Raw genomic sequence first — 23299 nt, 5'->3', positions numbered from 1 at the left:
TATATATATAATCTCTGTCAACCAAAAGTATTAATCCTCTGCCCAGGGCCGGATTTACTGCTAGGCAACTTAGGCACATGTCGGTGGCCCAGTGGCCCCGCTGTGAGCAGGGTAAGAAAGGCGGGGGAGCACCAAGCCGGAGATGCTCTCCCCTCCACCTGGCCTCCTCGCTGCCACTTGTCCGCCGGCCCAGGATAATAAAGTGTGACTGAAGAAAAAAAGAAATCACCTGACTTGGAAGTCAAATGGCCCAGCAGCCTCCTCCCCTTCTCTCAGCTCCTCACTGAATATGTCGTCGGGCGTGATGACATCAAGCCCGACATTCAGTGGAAAGGAGCAGAGAGGAGGGGAGATGGAAGTCACATGGCCCGGCAGCCAAGTCAGGTGATTTTTTTTCTTTTTCTTTGGCCGCACTTTATTATCCTGGGCCAGCTGACAAGTCACACCATGGAGAAGAAAGAAGACAGAACAGAAGAAAACAGAAGAGAATAGAAAAGAAGAAGGCAATAGAAAGGTAAGTAAATTAACAGAGCTGGAGGCACAATGGCATACACTCTGAGGGAAGTAAAGAAGAGTGTGAGGGAACTGTTGTTCCTATCAATGAAAATACAAAAATAAAGGAGACAGAGATAGTATATGTGTTTGTGTACCTTAAGCGCTCATTCTCCCAAAAGGCAGTTCAACTGAGGTACTTCCTCATACCATGTATATATAAATCTTCCACGTCTAGGAACGTCCTAGTGTTGTATGACGTGTAATATTTATATATATACATGCTATGAGAAACTACCTCGGTTGAACTGCCTTTTGGGAGAATGAGCGCTTAAGGTACACTATTTCATGCATATGTTTGGTTTCTTTAGGAATTTGGTGGCTTCGGAACACAGCTTACCCATTTGCTCTGCTATGCTAAAAAAATGTAGTGCTATGGATTGTTTCAGGGAGGGGGCACCAAACCAGTATCTTGCCTAAGGCCCCATGAGGTGTAAATCTGGCTCTGCCTCTGCCTAGTACTGTGTTTAGCATACCATTAACGGTTTCAAACAATGTTGTTATGTAACACTTCATGCCTCTGCTTATCCCATCAAATAGGTTAAACAAAGTACATCCTTTTGCAGTAATATATGTTGTAACCAGTGTCAGACTGGGGCATGAAGGGCCCACCAGAGGGGTGTGTCTAGCTATCAAAGAGGCGAGACCAGACACTAGAGGGGGAGTGGTCATCACAAGTAAGAAGAATACAATCTTCTTCCCATTTCAGGTCATTCAAAGTTCTAAGTGTGTCAGTAGTGTCCATTAAAATAGCTGCATTGCTTGATAACAAGGGGCTGAAGGAATCGATCAATATATTGCGAAAGATTGGAAGTTAATGACCCAATAGCTGAAATAATGGGTCTGCCAGGGATTTTTTTCAATGCTTTATGAATCTTCGGTAGTACATAAATCACAGGAATTCTCGGATATATATTATATAAAAAATCTAATTCCTGTTTGTTCAGAATGCCTTCTGTAAAGGCTCTCAGGAGTAGTTTCTGTAACTCTTTATTATAGGCAACAGTAGGGTCATCACTCAAAAGTTCATACGTCAAGGGGTCACCAATCTTAGATAATAAGCTCATATGGGTAGGGCCATTTTTACCTTCTGTTTCTGGTCATTGCATATAATTTGTTTACACCATGATTCACTCCATGGACCGCACTGTGTATTATGTAATCACTTGTCTGGGAGACTCCCAAATTCCGGGTAGGTGGCCTTTCACCTCTACCTATATTGTTCCCTATGTGTGATATTACGTTTTAGATGTAAATAAATTTTTGGATTTAGTCTGCCATATACGAGAATATTGTGAACCTCTAAACAAATTACAGATACATATATGTTCTCAAATCCTCTGCAGTACACAAAGATTTATTAAATTCAGAATGGGCCTCATTTAGATTTGATGCGTTCTGTACCCTGAAAGTACGCATAAAAATGCTGTCACTAAAATTGTGGACTTGCGTGTGTATGTTGGGTCACACGTATCTTATATGTGTCCAACTTTAAACACAGTAATATTTCTACATCAGACATACACGTGTGTGCTTATGCCTAACGATAGCATAGAGATGTGGCTTGACAATGTTAGTTATAAGTGCAAAAATCACATTACCCTATTTGTATGTAAGATAATGTAATGAAGTGTCATACACCAGAGGAAAGTGTCTTGACATTGTTGTAATGTAATGTATTTATATAGCGCCACTAATTCTGCAGCGCTGTACAAAGAACTCATTCACATCAGATCCTGCCCCATTGGAGCTTACAATCTAAATTCCCTAACAGACACACACACACACAGACACAGACAGAGAGGCTAAGGGCAATTTAATAGCAGCCAATTTACCTACAAGTATGTTTTTGGAGTGTGGAGGAAACCCATGCTAACACGGGGAGAACATACAAACTCCACATAGATAAGGCTATGGTCGGGAATCGAACTCATGACCCCAGTGTTAACCACTAAGCCACCATGCTGCCCACTCACACTCATTGTTTACCGATTTATAAATCCAATGGAATTCTCCTTTCCTGCAGTAGTTCAAATGTAAGTGACAAAGAAATCTAAAAAGAGAATCTGCAAATTCACATTGTGCTTTTGGAAATAAGCCTTAGGGGTAGATTCAATTCAGCACGATGTGTCTCCCCATAGAGGTGTGAGGAAAAATTAGGCAACTACAGTAGGGAATATCTGCTCATCACCGATAATTCAATTGCCCCCTTAGTGTTGCATAAATTCAGATGACAGAAGAAAACCCAGAAAATAAAGAACTGAAGATGTTCCTTGCCACATCCATCTAAACATCTTGGGTGTGGGTGGCAGTGCCAGTAGAGCAACAAAAGCCTTATCCTTTGCAGAACTAGAGTAATATAAAAATATTCATGTCAAGGATAATAATCTGGAATCCTTCAGTTGAAATAGGCCCCATAGTATAAGTCTTACCACAAGAAAATTAGGCATGTTGTATGGAATTACCGATAACTAAATAACAGTAAAAACAACAAAAACCACATGACAGGAAGAGCAGCAAATTCATCATATGACTGAATCCAGAAGAAGTCAGATAAGATGCATTATCTCTAAAAATATATCGCTTTCGAAAAACTGCTGTATCACTCTTAAAGGACCTCTAGTATGAGTGTCTATAGTGTACACAACAGTAATAGTGTATTTTTTGCTCACCTTTAATTTTTTTGTATGGTCCATGGGCAACTACTTCTGTGCTCTTTACCCTACGTAATACTTTATCACACAGAAAGCCTTCACACTCCTTCACCTACAGTCGTATTCCAGCTCCTGACAAGTTCTTTCATTCTAATGAACGCCCCCTCCATTGCCTGACACCGGCTAACAACATCCAGGATGCAGCCTTTTAGACGACTACTGAGATTTACACTGACCCGTCCCAGAAAGGAGAGAATTACAGACTGAAGTGTAGGGATTTCATTGGTGGAAATACAAGTCCTTTTTCCAGTCACTAAAAATCCCAAAAAGGGTCAATGCAAACTAAAATGACTTATGTCCCTGATATTATGTACATACCGGCTATTTAGCGGCGTAGGAAAAAGTGTTTGTAAAGATTTTTTTATGACAACTAAAACAGAGATACTCTCACTACAAGGAAATACATTAAAACTTATTATTCTTATTTAGCGATCCACAAATTTCAGTACAGCCAATATAAAAGCAGAATATCTAAAATTGACAATAAATTATCAAAATGATACTAAACACCCAAAACCTCCTGGTACATTTTATAGGTTAAAATTCTCCAAGAACAGAGTCCATGCAAATGCGTATCCGAGCACCAAGCCGAGCCAGCTCGGTACTTTTGTGCACCCTCGTAAGTGAAAACAAGTCAAAACGTCATTGTTGCGCCATCGGATCTCGCGAGTTCTGGATTCTATAGCGCCATTTCAGAGGGATACAGAAGGGGTAGCAGGGATATTGGCAGTCTCCAGTGCAGTTGGACAGTGCCATTAATGAAAGAGAAAGAGGGCTGGCAGTGCTCTTGGCAGTCTCCAGTGACATTGTTCTGTGTCATAGCTCAAACAGAAACAGAAGAGGTGGCAGTTTTCAGTGCTGAAAGACAAATTATAGGGCTGGCAGTGTTCTTCAAAGGCTCCAGTGACATTGTACTGTGCCATAGGACAATTCCATCTTGCACCACTTTTCTTTTTGTTCTGCCACTGCTGTGTGGCAATGTTTCCTAGATATCCTGTGAACTGCTATGTGTCTATGCTTGCTGCAGTCTTTGTCCTAAAAAGTGTATGAAAATAATATTGTGACCTGTGAGGTGGTCGAAATTGACTGGAAATTAGTGTTAGAGGTTAATAATATGTAGGAACAAGAAAAAGAGCAAAATTATGTAATTTTTGCATATTTTAGCAATTCAGATCCAAAACCAAAACACACGAGGGCGGTTTTGCCAAAACCAAAACACAAAGTTAATCCATAACCAAAACCAAAACTCGGGTGTCAGTGAGCATCTCTAGTAAAGATGTTTTTGGGAGTTTTGCTCTCAACTTCTTGTTCATGTTTGAAACTGCACCTACATTGCATGAAATATGTTCAATTCACACTGTATTACTGTTGAGTAAAAACATAACATTTATTTTGATGGGAAGCTTAAGTAAAACATATAAAATTGGCAGCAAATCTATTTACAGCAACAAGCAAAGAAATTCAGGATACCCAGACAATATAAATACTGCAATTACTATTGTATTATTGGTTATTAAACAAATAAAAGATCTGCAGGCGGCGGTAGCAAAGGAATCTTTCCCAGTGTAAATTTCTTCGATGAAAACTGCATGAGATCTTCGGCAGAGAGTTCAGCCTGAGGTGTAAACAAAGCAGAGCTGGTGTCTGATGTAGAGGTAGTGACTGCGGTATTGCTTGGTGTACTGCTTACTGAAACGCCTGGCCCTTGTCCAAATAATGACACACTAGGAGCTGAACTCATAGCCCCAGCCTTAAACAGATCGGAAACTGCTGTGGTCTTTAGCCCAAAAGCAGATGTCGTTGAAGTACCAGCAAGACCCCCAAAGACAGAAGAATTTGATGCACCACCAAAAGCTGATGTAGCACTTGCACTACTCCCAAATCCAGTAGTTCCTGTGGTGCCAGTAGACATTGACAGTCCCCCAAAACCAGAAGGTGCACTAGAAGATGCTTCCATGCCTTGAGCAGTGGGTGTTGAACCAAACCCTGAGAAAGCCGATGCTCCAAAACTTGAAGATGACGTTTTTGCAAAAGAAAACGAAGCAGCTGTCATTGTATTGCCAAAACCCGATGTGGGCTTATTACCGAATGCTGCTGCACTGGGAACACTAGAGCTGGTCTCTGCATTTGGTGCAGTATTCACGGAGTCTGGTTTGAAGCTGAAGGCTGCAGCTGATGGCACCGCACTGTTGGTAGGAAAGTCTGCAGGAAAAGAAGAGTTATTACTATTAGAAATAACCAATTCTATATTTTACACTTTTTAATAAAACATGGATTGGTGCTTTTTAATTCCTTTTGAAAAAAACAACTTTAAAATATAAATGGATTTTAGCTCGAAACAAAGTTTTGCAACTTATGGAAATACAAGTAAAAGTCCTACATAACTTGTGCTAAAGCTCCTCCCAACACCAAAAATTACAATCTGATAAATTCCCTGAATCAGTTAGCACCTATGTCCTTTACTAATAATAATTACGGACAGGGCCATGTAAGTAGTGACTCAGCCGCAGTGAGTACTGACAATCGGTCAACAGTCAGTGTAGCTCAGATACTCAAGTCACTCAAATTATCACAGTGCCTCAGGGCGCCTAAATATAGGGGTCTGGCAGTTACCCATATCTTTTATTTTTGTTGTCTCCCCCATCCCTACAGCCACTGTGGTGCCTCCCTCTCCCAGGACCTTATTGTGAGTGCTGCGGATCAGAGCTCAGTTTATCCCCTTCCCACTTTCCACCCACTTCAGAAACCAAAATGAGCTGGTGGGGAAAGGGCTTGTTCTTCACTAGATCCATCATCCTAACTGGGAAGTAGGTAAGTTTAAAAAAAAAAAAAAAAAAAAAATAATAATAAAAAAAAAAATATATGTTATGTTATATTAAAATATTGTTGGGGTAGGGGCTATTATTGCACTGTGGGCCCTAATTAAAGGTCAGGGCTCATTTGAAGAAATTTGATGCTATGACAGTGGGGCTGCTTGGGAGAATATGTCTATTTATTAAATGCTATTTTAATGTCGTGGGTGGTGTTAGGGTGAAAATAGGTCTGTTTATTAAATGGAGATGCGATGTATTTAATTTTGGGGCTTAAGGATCGAAAGGATACCTATTAAACAAACATAAACACTTCATTGTCAGGCTGGTTTGGGAAAGGATGCCTAATTATTAAACTTGGGTGCTATTGATTTAATTTCAGGCAGGTTGGGGGGAGGGAGGACTAGAGCATTCACTCATTGCCCGGCTTTCCAGGATTTGAATAGTACCTATCCCTTTCCAAAACAGAGCTCCAACATTCCACAATCCAGGCAAGCAGAAACGGAGCTTAAAGCACTCGCAGTAGCAGCAGGTAGTCAAAGCTGCAAGAACAAGTAGGAGAGAGCTGCACAGTCTGCCATATGTTGCAATCCTGATTTTGATGGATTATCCTACACTCTGAGGACTGTTTCTCTGCTTGGGAAGGGGTAGCCATGTAAACCTAACAGTGGTGCATGCTGCATTTCTGTTTTGTTTTAAGAGGAACAGTAGGGAGAAGGGAATAGAGCGCAGCCTGGCAGAGAGATCAATAAAAAGTCACATGAAAATAGATGTGATCTGGGGAGGGAGGTGGCTGATGGGCATCATAGCACTTAATATGCGCCCAAAAAAGATTGGCTACTTCTCCAGCAGGACACCCCTTGAAGACAGGATTTAATGTCACTTCTCTCTCTCATTCAGGAAACTAAAATGTGTAGTTACAGCTCTAGCTACAGATATTATTTCCCCACAGTAATGAATCCAAACATGCTGTTTGGAAGATTAACACCTCTTTGAAGAGCAATCAGGGTTTTTTGTTTTTTTTAAGTGGTTTGTACACAATGCACGATAGCTGTGAAAACTTACTGGAAGCACCAAAGCCAGATTTCTGCAGTCCTCCAAACGTTGGTGTTGGGTCACTAGATGGCCTGGTGAGTTCCTTAAGCTGAGGAACAGAAGTACAGACTATATTGTATTTTAAGCAAAACAAAGTAAAAAAGTACTTAACAAGTAGATCTGTTTTTAATAAATCAGCAAGTAAAACATGAGCTCAATTGTATTCAAAAGTAAAACCCAAAAACGGTAATATATGCAGGAATGTGTATTGCATACACAAAGGTGTAATCAATCTTAAAAAATATGCATGTCAGGACCAATAAATAATAAAAGGACCAATCAATGTATACTACAAGTTATAATTAATCATAATAAATTTATTTATATATCACCTTTGACCCCAATTCTGTGAGGCAGCAATACTAACCACTGTGTCACAGTTCTGTCCAGTTATCTTATATACAAGTGTTACGATCAACATTCACATATATATATGCAAGTGTTCGTATACCTTCAGATATATAACGCTGTAGTTACATTGCTTTGCAACAATGGGCATATAATTTACCCAGATATCAGTCATTGACTGTACAAGTAGACAAAGTATGACTGCAGAGACCTTCAATGGATTACTGACAAAAAGTCTGACATAAATAGGAAAATCTCTTCTGTTCAGACAACCTTCTGAAACTGTTGGATATATATCCACAGTTATTAGTAGCTATCGCATATAAATTTTTATTTTAGGTTTAGTTTAGGGCTGCACAACTTTTTTTGGTTTGAGGGCCACATTGGGAGATTGTAGTCATTTGAAGGGGCTGGAATAAAACTTAACTTGTGTAAAAATGCTACATACATATAATTTAATACAGTAAAAGGGGAAACACCTTGCTGTCATTCCATAACTATTGGTGCTAAAAAGTCCTACAGGTATAGGCACATCCGCAGTGAAAGTGTGATGCCCAGTACAATGGGGAACAGACACACGGAAACCCAGGACTGCAGCGGTATTTCTCTCCCCAGTCTCCCTGTATCTGTTCTGTTGACCACGAGACACAAGAAAGGCCTTGCTGGCCCTGTGTTGGCACCACCGCTTTAATCTGGTTTACAGAAGTCACATATACGTCACACATAAGTAATATGTACAGACAGGAACGCCACTTTAACCCATCTAAGCTGTATTGTCTCACCAATGACGATTTAGAGGCAGGATTTATGTTCCTAATTTCATGTATCCGCCGCTTCCACTGGCTTACCAGTTGCTGTACTGAATTCACCTGGTAAAAGGAAAACATAGCACGCAATGAGAAGGTTTTAATTTAAAATAAAATATGATATTGGCAAGTATCAAAACTATAAACCAAGAATATGTTCAACGAGCTGGATGACAGTTCATGAAACCATATTTTACTGAAAAATAAAAACTGAAAATCATACACAAGGGATGGTGTTGAGTTAGGAGCAAACCTGGCTGCCTGGTGCAATACTTGGAAAAACTATTTTGAGCTGAAAGGGAAGAAATACAAAATGCACAACCAAACTTAGATTTGTGAGGGGTGTGTGGCCAAGCCCAACTCTATAATGCAATTTAAAAGAGCTAGTCAGTATGTGGGCAGCATGCAGTATACGCCCTGCATACACACCTGCTGCATTCTGCACCTGACTGCACAGAGTGCAATGACAGCATGTGTACTCACACCCAAGTACAAGCTTCCTCTATTCAGAGTGCATCATATACCAGCTAAGTCCCTCAAATGAGAACTCCAGCCAAGACTAGTATTTCAGAAAAGCTTTTCCCCCTAGCTGCTTGTGTGCTGCTTTTATTTCTTATCTTGGACTATGCAAAATAGGTTTTCAAAGGGTTTATATTCCATGTATAACAGTTCTAGTACCACATTTTTCATCTGAAACTGGTAGGTGTGCATTTCAAGCCTTCATCACTAGGCTCAGACAACTACTGTCCGGAGTTTCTATGCTGCATCAGACACTTCATGCTGGCGCGGGGGGCAGGCACAGAGAGTTGTCAAAGCTGAAGTGCTGGGAACTGGTAACAGTTGTCAGTATGTCAGAGAGTCTCAGTGAAATGGAGGACTGGTGCGGATATGAAATAAGTGGTAGGACATAACATAATTGCTCACACAATAGGAATTTAGAAAAAAATAAAGAATGCTTGGGTGGAATTATCCTTTTAAATAAAGGGGTACAAAATAAAAAACATACAATGACAGCCACCCTGGCTAAGCCACACTTCTGTTTGGATCAATTATTGCTTTGAATTGCCATTACACACATCAAGAAAAGTATTTTGTGCTTTACTTTACATAGTTTTGAATATTCCCTTCTTTCTGAGAGGTGTAACATTCCAGACGCATCTCTTCAGGCGAGACGTCTGTAAAACCTATGAAAAAAACAATATAACAAGCTAATTTAGCAAACGGACCATATAATAGAAATATAATTCCCTCCACATACGTATAACCTTTTGGAAATGTTATGTTCTAAAAGGAGAATCTTCATGGACAGAGGTTTCCCCAAGACTCCTATAGATTATAAGCTCTAACAAGCAGGGTCCTCTTTAACCTCTGTCTAATGGCAACATTTCTTTGTCAACTTTGTATGTCCTGGTCCTGTTTCTGAACTTGCTTTTGAACAATTTGTTGTAAGGACTGTCTGGTGCTGCAAATTTTTGTGGCGCCTTATAAATAAATAAATGATGATGAACCATGTTCTTGTGATTAAGGAACTGAATAATTTCCAGTAATCTTCATACAATAATATACATGTTTATAAGTGTTTAAGAAGCAAAGGAAGACATGCATCCATTGGCAACAATAGTAATTATATATAAAAGTTAGACAACTGTCCTTTTTTCCCCCCTTTTCTTTTTAAAGCTCATTGGCTCCAATAATTTCTCCAGCCAGTTCCACAACATATGACTTGAATAAATCTTTGCTTTACTTTAGTATGATTACCTGATAAAAGACACTTTTCCTTTAAGACCGAATAAACAGAGAACTGCCACTGCCCAGAAGATACCCAGATCTCCAAATCAAGTAAGATTTCATCTCTATGTGGAGAGCATAAAGACTGGTTAAAGCAGAAAAAAACATTGCCCATGGTGTATATTTTGAAATACATGTATATCTAGATCAGTAAGACAAGTGTATCGGTGTACCAAGTTAGTGCAACTGGAGGACTGTGGGTCTTCAACCCATATTTCCATGGACTCCAAATGTATGACTTTGGAGTTCATTTAAAAAAAAAATAATGACAGGTCCTGCAGAACTTAGAGCTTTGTGGATTCCCGGCACAAAGCAATCAGGACTGCGGTGCGGCTTCCTTACCCACAGTAACTGCTCTCCCCTGATCGTTCATTCATGTGCCCTAATTCTCGCTCACCTGTAAACAGGCTTGGAGCCATACAGCTGCCACATCACAGGGAATAGCAAAGCTCCCAACACTAACAGCAGGAGTCCCAGACATACAGCGCACCCAACTGCACCACAAGAGAGACGATCTCAGTCTGTTTCAGGCCCCAACAACTGTACCTGCAGACTTCCCCATCCACTTGGTACCAGGATCTTCAATGACACACATAACAAGTGACCACCTGTAACGGCCTAGTCTCACCTTGCTTTATCTCTGCTTACCATTAAGCTTGGCTTTATGACATTTATGTTCACCCAGCAGTCAAATTATGAAGGGTCCCAAAAATAGTTAAGTAGGACACCAAATATTTTAAATGAAGGGTTCTGAGACCCACAAAATGATGAACTAAAGACACTGGAATGTCAATTTTGTGCAAATCATCATGTCAAACCAATAAGCCTTATGTTGATAGAAGTAAATAGTAAGGTGCCAGTTCTACTTCTGGCAACTTCAGCTCCTCGCGCCTGTAAGTGTTTACCAGAAAAAGGAACCCCGACAAATACACAAACATAAAATATCATTTCAAAGATGTTCTTTGAAAAAGTTAGCTCTCTGCTAACGAAACGTGTTAGATCTGTTTCTCCTTTCATCTGGAGTTTGCTCTTGAAGGAGAGAAGAACGCTATTATCTTTAAGGAGACTGTTTCACACTGCAAAGAAGGATCGTGACTATATCACTACTCTAAGCGTGAATGCCGAGCTGTCAATATAATACGAGACAGCTGACTATTGGGACATCTGTTCCTCGGTACATTCAGAATAACATCTAGCGCTTGAGAATTACTACTTCATCCGGCAAAATTGATTTGGATGCAAATATCTCTTATCCATCAGCCGTGATTTAGCATTATATACCTCTACTTTGTCGATTGGCTCCTTTATAGTGGAACATTCATGTTTTAGTGCTCCCATTGCCTATAAGGATCTCTGAAGAGACCCATTACCACTATCATCTCGGGCGCTGTATCAAGTGACATTTTCATTATTATATTCTGGACAACGCTTTACTTCCTTTATACGGATTATGAGACATTATACCTTCACGTTACAGACGTATTTTACATATGGGTGAGATCTTTCCCATTTAATATTACCTGTTTACACAGGACTTGTACTCTGAATAACAGATCCACACTGTGGTTTATGGTGTACTGGCCAGACACCCAAATTGACTATATTCTATAGAGATATTTGAACTTAGTGTTGCGTTTTCCATGCCATATATTGAAACTTTTCATACTCGTTATATATGTTTATATACTATATCCTACACATGTTGCACATGTGAGATCTGCTGCTTTTTATATTGTATTTTTCATTATTAAATTACTTTTATCCTTTTTGGACGCACCCTGTACATCTATTTTATTTATATTTGGTGATTGGCAATCTCATACAGGAGATGCGACAAGAGGATAAGTCCTTTACATTTTTTGATAATTTCACGAGTATATACACGGTTGTAGCAAAGTAAGCCTATTTGTCTCTTAGGGCTAGATTTACTAACCTGCGGGTTTGAAAAAGTGGGGATGTTGCCTATAGCAACCAATCAGATTCTAGCTTTCATTTATTTAATACCTTCTACAAAATGACAGCTAGACTCTGATTGGTTGCTATAGGCAACATCCACTTTTTCAAACCCGCAGCTTAGTAAATCTAGCCCTTAGTCTTGCTACACAAACCCATGTACTTTGGCAAAAATCTAGGTGAACAGCACCACCAGAAACGAGTTGATGCTGCAGCTTGGCTAATTTGCAGATTATCAATGAAACAGTCCCTACAAGAGCACTTTACATAGATCTCCCTTGGAAAAATTGTTTGCTTCAATAACTCAATTTAATCTGGTTCAGACTAGAAAGAACATGATCAGTTAGTTAGTGATAATCTATTTACAGTACATGTTATTTTATAGGACTCCAAAATGTGACAAGTCATTGGGGGAGATTTACTGATGATTTCACATCACAGGCAATTTTGCCCTCCAAGCCGCTAAAGTTATTAGTGAGCATTTTTGAGGCCGATAACTCAAATCGCTAAGATAGTGGCAGTTTTTATAAACCGACCTTTAGCATATTTCCTCCATTGAGCCCAAAGGAGAAAAGCTACATAGAACTACAACATAAGGACATTGTGTCAATACAACATTATGCGCTCCTTAAAATTACATTTATACACACAGTGTACACAATTCTCATGTTCTGTTATGGCAACCTGTGACTCTTCAGCTTTTAAACAAGTTCCAGCATATCCATAGTACATATCTATCAAGCTGGGTACACACCTAACGAACATTTGGTCAAAAATTGCACGAGAGTGTACGCTCCCATGAACATGTTTTATCTTACCAACATTGCATGTTGATTTACTGTTCTAAACTTCCTAAAATTCATGATCAATTATGGATCGATGTCGGGCAAAAGACATTTTACACTGAGAAATATCTTTAAAATTATTTTTCAAAGTAAACAACTGTTATGTTATTTAGTTAAAGGTACAGAACAGTGCATCTTCTTACAAAAATACATCCTAAAAAGGTTTAGTGTGTTTAGGTGAAGTTTCACACACGTCTCCATAGATATTACACGGTACCACAAAATATAGGGAAACTAGATTAAAAGCTTTCAATACTCACAAGAGGCTTCCTTCTTTGTCTGTTTGAATATCCTTGGCATTATCCTGGTTGGCCAACACAGAATATTGGTTCTGAGATGAGAAGAATCCTGAAGAAGAGTTTGGTTTAAAATTTCTGCTTCTATCACTAGAACCAGAAAAGGACCCAAATGAAGTCTTGTCATTATCCCTGTTGGTCCACGTTGTTGACTTGGAGAAACTTGAAGGCTGCACATATCTCTGGCCTGTCGATGAGCCAGCTTAAAAACAATTGCATAACAAAGTGCACATGTAATACTTGCTCAACATAAACCATCAAACAAGAAATGTACATATGTGCAATTCAACCACCATGGTCACAATTTAGAGGTAAATTCAGAATGAGAAAAGTTACCACTAATAGGGTCAGTATTTGTAAAGATTGTGTAGAGTGGCAACCGTGATGGAAAATATTAAACGCTGACAGCACGAAAGGAAACCGGGGAAAGAGTTGAGTTCATTACCCGTCTCACTTTCATTAACAGTGATGACAATTTAGTTTGCAACTATAAATTTCTTTGCAATGGATAATTTGTATTTTAGCTTTGTCTAAACACAAACAACACCCACACTAGAATTACTGCTTCCAAATCATATCTGAAAGATCTGGAGGAGATGGCCAGAAGACACTTTACAATATGACTGCTTTAAAAGCAACAGGGCTGGATTAACATTTCTGGGGTCTTCTGTCACTAAAAGTTTATTGTCTGAGGGGTTTGTCCAACCTGCGCATGTCTGGGGTTAGTAGGGAGAGGGGCAGCCTAGCACTTCAAAAAGTGCAACACTTAGCACCATCACAACATGGTCATGGCCTCCTGTCACCTCCCTGGCTCTAAAATTAGGATGTATGGAATGGCAATAATATATATACAATTCATCATCACCATTTATTTATATAGCGCCACTAATTCCGCAGCGCTGTACAGAGAACTCATTCACATCAGTCCCTGCCACCATTGAAGCTTACAGTCTAAATTTCCTAACATACATATATACACAGACAGAGAGAGACTAGGGTCAATTTGATAGCAGCCAATTAACCCATTAGTATGTTTTGGTGTGGGAGGAAACCCATGCAAACACAGGGAGAACATACAAACTCCACACATGTAAGGCCATGGTCTGGAATTGAACTCATGACCCCAGTTCTGTGAGGCAGAAGTGCTAGTCACTAAGCCGCCAATCTTAGAATGTAATAGTAAGCTTGAATTAAATGTATAAAGAAAAAAATATGAATAATTTTTTTATTTGTAATCATGCTGCATATAATGGTGACTTCACAGCACTGAGTTTGATTCCCAACCATGACCTTATCTGCGTGGAGTTTATATGTTCTCCCCGTGTTAGCATGGGCTTCCTCCAGGTGCTCAGGTTTCCTCCCACACTCCAAAAACATAATAGTAGGTTAATTGACTGTTATTAAATTAGTGTGAGTGTGTGTGTGTGTGTGTGTGTGTGTGTAGTTAGACTGTAAGCTCCAATGGGGCAGGGACTGATGTGAGTTCTCTGTACAGCGCTGCGAATTAGTCACACTATATAAATAGATAAAGATAATAACTCTCACCATAGACGGATTATAACAGCAGTGCCAGTGAAAAGTTGGCTGAATGATACTGAGAATTAACCGCTACTTATGAGACGCATGCTGCTTGGCTTCATTAGTTACTTTAGATGCATTCTCCATGTCTGCAGTATTTATTAGTTATCACTCTGCAGTGCCCCCAAACCCGACACTGCCCTCCTCTGGTATGATCGCACTGTACCTGCGTGGTGCGGCTGCTGCTGGTACCGGTTCTGGGCATGTTGCCGTCCATCCCTCGGGTGCTCATTCCAACACTTATCTCCAAACCTGCAGCGGCCCTGTAAGAAGAAGTTACATATCGTCATAATTTCGATTTCTTGTAACTGCGATACACAAATATTGTAAAGTAAAGGGCACGATGTGACGTAGTAACTGCGCGACAGCAGCAACCGTCATACTGCCCACAGTCCGCCCATGTGACTCTGCTAGGAAAGAGATGTGTATTGCTATTAAAAAACAAAAAAAAAACAAACCCCTTGTCCGGTAGGTGGCGCACTTTATAGGGATGTGTGTACACGCAGAGCAGACACTGGTCTGAACGTCTGATTAGTTAAAACAAACAACGTTGACATGTACATGGTTCTGTTATGGAATGACAGGTGTCACTCTGCATTATAAAACATTCATTTGTTATGAGTTAACTTTCACAGGTTTACAACTAGGCTTTCAAGTTTGCTTCTTAATAAAATGCCAAAATGTAGCTTTTTTTGTTTGTTTTGTCTCTCGTTTTTTTGTAATATACTACGTGGGGTGTACGGTGCACTGTTAGGGAACTTTTATTGTGCCTCCCTTCCTAATTACAGAGCGCCACAGTTTTCCACCGTGTTCCAGCCTATAAAATAGCAATTAAACATTATCGTTTTTTGTTTGTTTTTTTAACTTGACAGCAATAAAGACCACAGAGTACATCCTAACCTCAGCAAAAGTAAAATATATGTGAAATAATGGCGGATGTAGAGTAAGTACTACACCATTTTGCACAGGGTAAATTGTGTGAAATCTCTGCACATATGAAGCTTGTGCAGCCCTGTGCATATTTGACATTTGCTCCTTACCACTAGAGGTGTGGAATTGGGGAGGGAAGGGGTTGTCTAACTAGGTCCAATACATTTTAATTCACACATATGTGACTGAGGCAGAAAAGCATGGGACGTATATATATCTTTTTGCACCTGTTAGAGGGCAGGTAACACGCTGATAATGCTCAGGATCGTTGGCACTAGCAAGCTGCTTCTGATTATGAATTCACCTCTGAAGTTGATAGGAGCCTTCTTCATTGATCGTGCATTTATTATTGGATTTTGTAAGCCCGTTTTAAAAATATTTTTTTCACTACTTTTATTTGTACACGAGAATGATTATTAGATATGTTGTATTATAGCAAGCCTAATAGCAAATATGTTACTCTCTTTGATACAATTTGGGGGGACCATTCTAACTTGGGTATATAGCACTTGTGCTGGAGTAGGCACTTAGTTTGCATTTTGTTCAAATCTGAAGCACTGCACCTTATATATGCTATACCCCTCTGCAATCAGTTTGTAAACATTTGTGCAAAGGGCACTTATACACTGTGCTGCAAGGCATGCAGTACAAATGTATTTTTTTTTTTATGTTATGACTATCAGCAGTACTGTAGTACACCACTGCTTATAGGAGCAGAATGTCAGGTTTTTTTTACTAGAAAAATGTAATTCCCTCCAGCCAGTGCCGTAACTAGACATTTTAGCGCCCTATTAGACATGTTTGCAAATGCAGGATGTATATAATTATATACACACACACACGATTCAAATAAATTGCCAACCGGTTCTCGGCCAGGGCACTAAAATGTGTTGTTACGGCACTGTAGGTCTAGACATCAGAGACGTCGCTGGCTGTATGAGTAACCCTTGTAATAAACAAAAGGGGCCTTTTTCTAAGGTCCGTAAGAGTGCGCAACCAAGCTAAAGTAAAAGGATAGAACAGTATGGAAAAGACAATATATTTTCTAAAGTCTCCATCAACCTTTGAAAGCATAAGGAATTACCCTGCCATTAATACACATCAGCTAATATTTATAAATGGCACTCTAGTTTGTGACAAGCAACGAGAGAGAGAGAAATAGAAATAAATAAATATACTGATTTATACACATATACTACATGGTTGTCCTAATTCCCGGAGAGTCACGGTTTTTAAAGATTTTTTTTCCATAAAATTGCCTAGCTGCCCTAATAACTTTTACCTTGGTATGAAAGCTGCTGTGTGTTTTTTTTTTTGCATAGGATTATATATGTATATATTGATTTACACTTCCACAATGAAATGCACTTAGATGGCGCAAAAGGAAAGGTTTGCTTTGAAAGTAGTTCTGAAACCTCAGAGATGGTGGAAAACTGTACCTATTTTGATCGAGTATAAAGGCTCTGCGCAAACAGGAACAAAAGACACCGTCACCCAATAATTCTTTATCCTTTTTCCTTTCGCAGTGGAACGCACGTGCGTTCCACTGCGGAAGGAAAAAGGATAAAGAATTATTGAGTGACGGTGTCTGTAGTACAAAGAGAGGAAAAGGCTGAATGTACAGAGGGGAAGGTAGCGGGCGGCTTCTGCGCCTCCTTGGGCTTGCGCCCTGGGCAACGGCACCGCCCGCACCACCCTAGTTACGGCTCTGCCTCCAGCTATACCCTCAACAAGAGTTTCAGAATTGGTGGCTCTGTCTCACAGGCTACCTTTCCTTGTTTTCCATGATGACAAGGCTGTCCTGTGTTCCAAACAATCCTTCCAGCCCAAGGTGGTATCAAAGTTTCAACTGTACCAATATATTATAATCCCTGCTGGAGGACAGCATGTCACCATGGAGTGAAGAGTCTTTTCATTTGTTAGACGTGTTCAGAGCCTGAAGATCTATCTTGAGAACCTTGTGTAGAACTGATAGTCTTCTGGTTATTCACAATGCTCAGAAAAGAGGCTGGTTAGCGACACAACAGACCATGGTCGTATGGATTAGGGATATGATGCCACAAGTTTATATTACTGCTGGGAAGCGGTTGTGGAAAATATCACGGCTCACTCTGCCCGATGGGTAAACGGTTCTGGGGCATCATGGGTTAGAGTCTAAGGCGAGCTGATGCGTTGGGTGGCTACCTGATCCTAAGTCCATACCTTCTCAAAATGTTACTGTTTTCATGTATTTGCCTCCAAAGTAGCTAGCTTTGAATGGAAGGTTTTGTGCACGGTTGTATCTGAGCATACTGTTATGCACATTTTGTCGCTATCCAATAACGATTGTCGAATCTCGATTTGTGTTTCCAAATATTTATTATCCAAAAGTAGCAGAATAATTCAAGCAAAATAATAATAAGTACAGCCGTTAGTTATCGCAGGTGCCCTGGATCCAGTGAACAGTCATTCAGGTCTGAAGTCTGTGGTCAAAGAAGACTGGTCACTAGATTAAGAGCTCCTGCTTATATGCAGTCAGAAATACAGTAAAACAATGCAGATGATGTGGCTTGCTTATATTGGTCCAGGTTTCGGGAAGGTCCAGGATGTTGCAGATCATAGGCCAGTTCAAACCAAAATATCCAAAGGTGGGGGTCATCTCTCCAGGGGATGTGCTCCGACTTTCCCGCCAAGAATCCAGTTTCAACTAGTCTATTAGCATTTTATAGTCAGTATTACTTTAAACATTTATTCCCTAACATCGCTAACTAGAGTATGCAATGTGCGATCTCTTCGGCGAAGGAACCGGACAACTGCTGATGAATAGTGAATTAAAATTATACCAGACATGACACATTTCCTATAACCTGAACCATATGTTTTACTAACATGCATATAACTTATAATATTAAACATAAATACTACTATTTTTCGACATAAATAACTATGTGTTGCAACTACAATTAATGTGTACTAATTACAAATGTGTGTGTTTGTGCGAATGTGTGTAAAAACTGTTATTGCCACGCGTTGTGGCTGGATACGCCCTTCCACGCCGTAGCGCGCTTTACGCATCTTTTCAGACAAAGACAACCAAGTTTGCTCGATATTAATTGAAATGACTTTATCCAACTTGGTGACTTCAACAATACCCTTCCCTTTGGGCAGCTTTGGAACATCCGTAAGGTAGCAGTGTCCCCCAAATTGGATGAAAGAGAGAACAGGATTTTTATACATGTATATAAATCCATTTCTCTGATTTCATTTGGGGGCATTGTGTTCCCACCCCTTTTTACACTCTGATTGAATGTTGTGTTCTTTATGGAGTATTGATCATTTCTATCCTATCCCCATGGGACTTTATTAGCAACCCCCCCCCCCCCCCCCACTGATTGTTGGATGATAGAAGAGGAGGAGCTTCAGATTCAAACAGATTTGAGCAAAATGCAAACTAAGGGCCTAACCACTGTACCCTAAATGAGAAATGGATTTAACACAAGTAAAGAAATCCAGTTTTCTATAGCAAAAGAAATGTTAACAAACCTTTCTTGTGGTTATGATCTGGTTGTCTGTATGCATATATGGGTTTATGTATATCTGGCATAAACTTAGCACATATGCTACAGGTGGAGAGCTGGATGCATCTTGTGATATGTGCAACTCAGCATATGGGTGTAAATACGCTATTTTTACGGATGGCTGTTTTGAGTGTGATCTACGTCCAATATGTGTCCAACTCAGTTTCAGGCCCTATATAGGTGGTGTGGGCCTCCTCTTATCCCTTACTGTACATTTTGGCTCATTCCCACTGTGCCTTCCCTCTCTTTCTCCTCCTTCGAAGTCCACACTATCCGTCTCTTCTCCCCCAACTATCTCTGTGTCGCTGTCTTCTGTTGCCCTTCTGCCCCCACTTTCCATTTTCTTGACATCTTTGCTGCGTAGCTTCCCCACTAGCTCTCCTCTGACCTCCCCTCCATCTTACTAGCTGATTTTAACATCCTTATTGACAACCCCACTGAACCTGCCTCCATAAAACTTCTTGCCCCTTCATCCTCCTTCTCTCAGCCAAATCCAGGGGTCACTTCTCCCTGCTCATCCTCCAGGACCTTTCTACGACCTTTGACACCGTTGACCACACCCTGCTATTGCAGACCCTTCTTTCTCTTGGCCGCTCTGGCTCCACCCTCCCTGTTGGAATCCCTCAGGACTCTGTTCTTGGCCCTCTACACTTTTCACTCTACACTACCTCCCTGGGTGATCTTATCACTTTCTTTGGCCTCCAATATCACATTTACTCGGATGGCATTCAACATCTCTTTCCTTGATCTCCCTTTCCACCATCTCCTCTTCAATGTCCTCATGCTTTCTTAAAATTAACAGTGCCAAAACCGAACTCATTGTCTTCCCTCCCTCTAAATCTTCATCCCACCATGATCTCTCTATCATTGTTTACACCACCACCATTTCTTGTGTTCCCCAACTCTGCTGCATAGGTGTTACCCTTGACTCCTCCCTCTGTTTTACCCCCATCTAATTTCTTGCTCAATCCTGTCGTTTCCAACTATGCAACATCAACAAATTATATTGCCCTCTCTGTTAACCCAGCATCAGTTAGGCTTCGTCCATGAACGCCACTCGGTGCGTGGTATTCACACTGCAATAGCCTCGATAAATGTTTCTTCCCAGAAGCCACCACTCATCTAATATGCTTCTTAGTCTGGATGCTCATAAAGCATTCAATACAGTATCTTGGTCCTTTTTATTGGATGTGTGGAGTAGGAGGGAATTTGGTCCAGATTTCATAGCCAAGATAGGCTATTTTTATGATAACCCATCAACATCCCTAATCATAAATACATTACTAGGAGAGCCATTGGTGATGACAAATAGCACTAGACAGGGATGCCCGATGTCCCCATTGTTGTTTAATTTATCGTTAGACTCGATGTTGAGAATTATTCAACAATGGCCCCAGTTGAAGGGCATTTCCATTGGCACTGAATGCACCAAAATCACAGCGTTTGCCGATGATATTTTACTCCATATCTGAAACCCAGGATCCTGCCTGAGCACATTAATGGAGAAAATTTGGGAAATTGGATTGGTATCAGGATTTGAAGTCAATCTTGAAAAATCAACGGCTATCTTTCTAGGTAGAGGCCCAGCAGAACCTCCATGGGCCCAGTCTCTTGGGTTGCAGTGGGCTGATAGATCAATACCATACCTGGGGGTGCAGCTTCCGAAGAACATGGCCACTCTATACAATATTAATATAAGCAAAGATATAACTGATATGCAAAGGGAATTGGATGGTTGGGAAAGACTTAATCTTTCTTACCTGGGCAGGGCATACTTCCTGAAGATGATATTGTTTCCTCGCTTATTATACCCTTTACAAACATTGCCACTCCTTCTAACACAAAAAGATACACAGCAAATTAATTATTTGTTTCGCAAATTTATATTGAAAAAGAAGCGTCCGAGGATTAGTCTTAAACTCCAACAACCTAAGACGAATGGGGGTATTAATTTCCCTGACATAGTTCAATACAGTCATGCAGCTCATTTGCGATATTTGAAAGATTGAATAATGGGTCAGAGCACTTATAATAATCTAGCAGTAGAGAAACTGTTTTTCCCTGATATTAATCTAAAAGCCTTTCTTCATTTGCATGATTAGCAATCACCTTTCCATACTCTTGAAAATCCCCTAGTTCTTTCTGTTAGGAAGGTTTGGCATATACTACGTCATAAGCTCTATCTTAACCCTTATAAATCCATACATTTACCGTTTATCAAAACCCCCGCACTTCAAAATGGCATGGCGGCTCACCACTTTACTGCATGGGAGAGGGAGGGTCTGCAGACAGTTGAGCAGTTGTTGGACAGAACTGGGAGAAGTCCACTTCTCCATGGTGGGGCGCTGGAATTATTCCCCTTTTTGGGTCCATGTGATCTTTCTTTCATTCAGGCCCAGCATTATGCCCGAGTGGTGATTTCGCTCTTTACAGCAGTTCATTGGGATAATCCTCTTGATAATTTATTACTAGTTCCTCCCTCCAAGAAAGGAGCAATTTCATCTAATTATGCTTTCCTGAGAACCATAATAGATTACACTAAAATTAATTCGGGCCTGAGTGGGTGGTTACGCCATTTCCCTCAACTATCAGAACAGATGTTGAAGGAACTGGTTACATCGATAATATTTTTCCCAGCATCCACATATGCAGAAATGTTCCTCAACATATTTCATAGAGGTTATCTCTCACCACATCGTCGAAATATCATTGGTCTTTCAGATGACCCTAGGTGCCCCAAATGTGGTGATCTTCAGGCAGATTTATATCATTGTCTATGGGCTTGTCTTGTGATTAAGGCCTTCTGCAACCAGGTATGGAGATTTGCAACTGCAGAATTAGTAAATTATCTACCATATACTCCTGATTGGGTAATTTTGGGCATCCTAACCCCTGGCATGCGGACTACCGCAGGGGGGAGAAAGTTGCTTTTGGCAATATCGGCCGCGGCTAGAAAATCGGTCCTCCATATGTGGATCCAGAATTCCCCCCAACGCTTGATTTGTTCAAGGAAAATATGTATTTTCTTTTGAGGATGGATTGGTTAGAGGCATTCCTCCAGAAGGGCACTTTAAACTTGGGAAAGTTATATTAATATTCTACCAACTCCGTTGCAAGTACTGCTCCATGATTGCTTCTACCAGACACTTTGGTTTAAAACGAAACTATTCTTTCAGGACCCTCCAATCCTAATATAGGGCAGTAGAGCAGGTCCTTCCTCCCCTTCTGGTCTCCCTGCACCTTGATGTTTTCTTGACAGTAATGAGATGCGGGATAAGGAAATGAAGTGCGCCGACTGCGCTAGGCTATCCCTTGGGGGATGTTGCAATGACTTTGATTATGCTGAGAACCTATAACCTGTCTATGTTGGGAACATGTGTGTTTGTGACAGCCTTGATATTTTATTGCCATCTCCTTCTCTTATATGTAGATAAAAATGTGGCTTAACAGAGGGGGTCTCCCTAATTTCGCTCACATAACATGTATATCGATTGTACTTGCAATTGCTTTTCAATATGTAATAAGTGTCATTGCATTGTATTTGTCTGGACACCTGCAATAAAGTTTGTTTTGTTGTTTGTTTTTTTTTCATAAAAAAAAAAAAGAGGAGATAAACTGCAACACCATTGATGGGATGTGTTCACAGGTAATTCCCCCACTGCAACAGATATTTTTAAGGTAATGCTCCATCCAATACTGGTAATAGTGGTTTTGATCCTGTTGATTTTGTGTAATTGTTACTTATCCTGTAAGTTTAGAAAAATGGTTAACCAGGCCATGACTCCAGTACCAACATATTTTAATCAAACTCAAAAAGTATGTACCTCATGTAAACGGAATAACCCCTATCAAGCAAAAATGACATGTGTTTACGGCAGTGAAATACTGCTAGGGAAAGAATAAATGATGCAAGAATACCTTCTCTAGTGAATTATTGATTCTCTATCCACATCAAGACTTTAGGTCCAAATCTGGGTAAAAGTAGCTGGAGAAATAGAAAGGTAACCCTGTATCATGACATGAAAGG

General features: G+C 40.2%; 1 protein-coding gene across 1 annotated transcript; it reads right to left on the bottom strand.

The window, feature by feature from the left end:
* Positions 1 to 4628: 4628 nt before the first annotated feature.
* Positions 4629 to 15185, bottom strand: LOC142158340 (nucleoporin NUP42-like). Its single transcript, XM_075212223.1, has 7 exons — positions 14952 to 15185; positions 13172 to 13409; positions 10084 to 10178; positions 9433 to 9509; positions 8302 to 8388; positions 7142 to 7220; positions 4629 to 5468 (listed from the first exon to the last, which is right to left on the bottom strand). Exons 1-7 carry the CDS (start codon positions 15073 to 15075, stop codon positions 4780 to 4782), a joined length of 1389 nt encoding a protein of 462 aa, XP_075068324.1. The 5' UTR covers positions 15076 to 15185; the 3' UTR covers positions 4629 to 4779.
* Between the last annotated feature and the right edge of the window lie 8114 nt (positions 15186 to 23299).

The sequence above is a fragment of the Mixophyes fleayi genome, chromosome 5 (assembly GCF_038048845.1).
Source record: "Mixophyes fleayi isolate aMixFle1 chromosome 5, aMixFle1.hap1, whole genome shotgun sequence".
Taxonomy (NCBI): domain Eukaryota; kingdom Metazoa; phylum Chordata; class Amphibia; order Anura; family Limnodynastidae; genus Mixophyes; species Mixophyes fleayi.
The sequence above is the reverse complement of the archived record's forward strand: the minus strand, read 5'-3'. Positions and strand labels throughout refer to the sequence as shown.

Bases quoted from the DNA above. Each gene is read 5' to 3' on its own strand.
- LOC142158340 (XM_075212223.1), bottom strand. From the start codon at position 15,075: ATGACGATATGTAACTTCTTCTTACAGGGCCGCTGCAGGTTTGGAGAT. The intron at 13,410-14,951 runs GTACAGTGCGAT...ATTGTTTTTAAG, and splicing joins GCAGCAGCCGCACCACGCAG to CTGGCTCATCGACAGGCCAG. The intron at 7,221-8,301 runs GTGAGACAATAC...TCTGTTCCTCAG, and splicing joins CTGCCTCTAAATCGTCATTG to CTTAAGGAACTCACCAGGCC.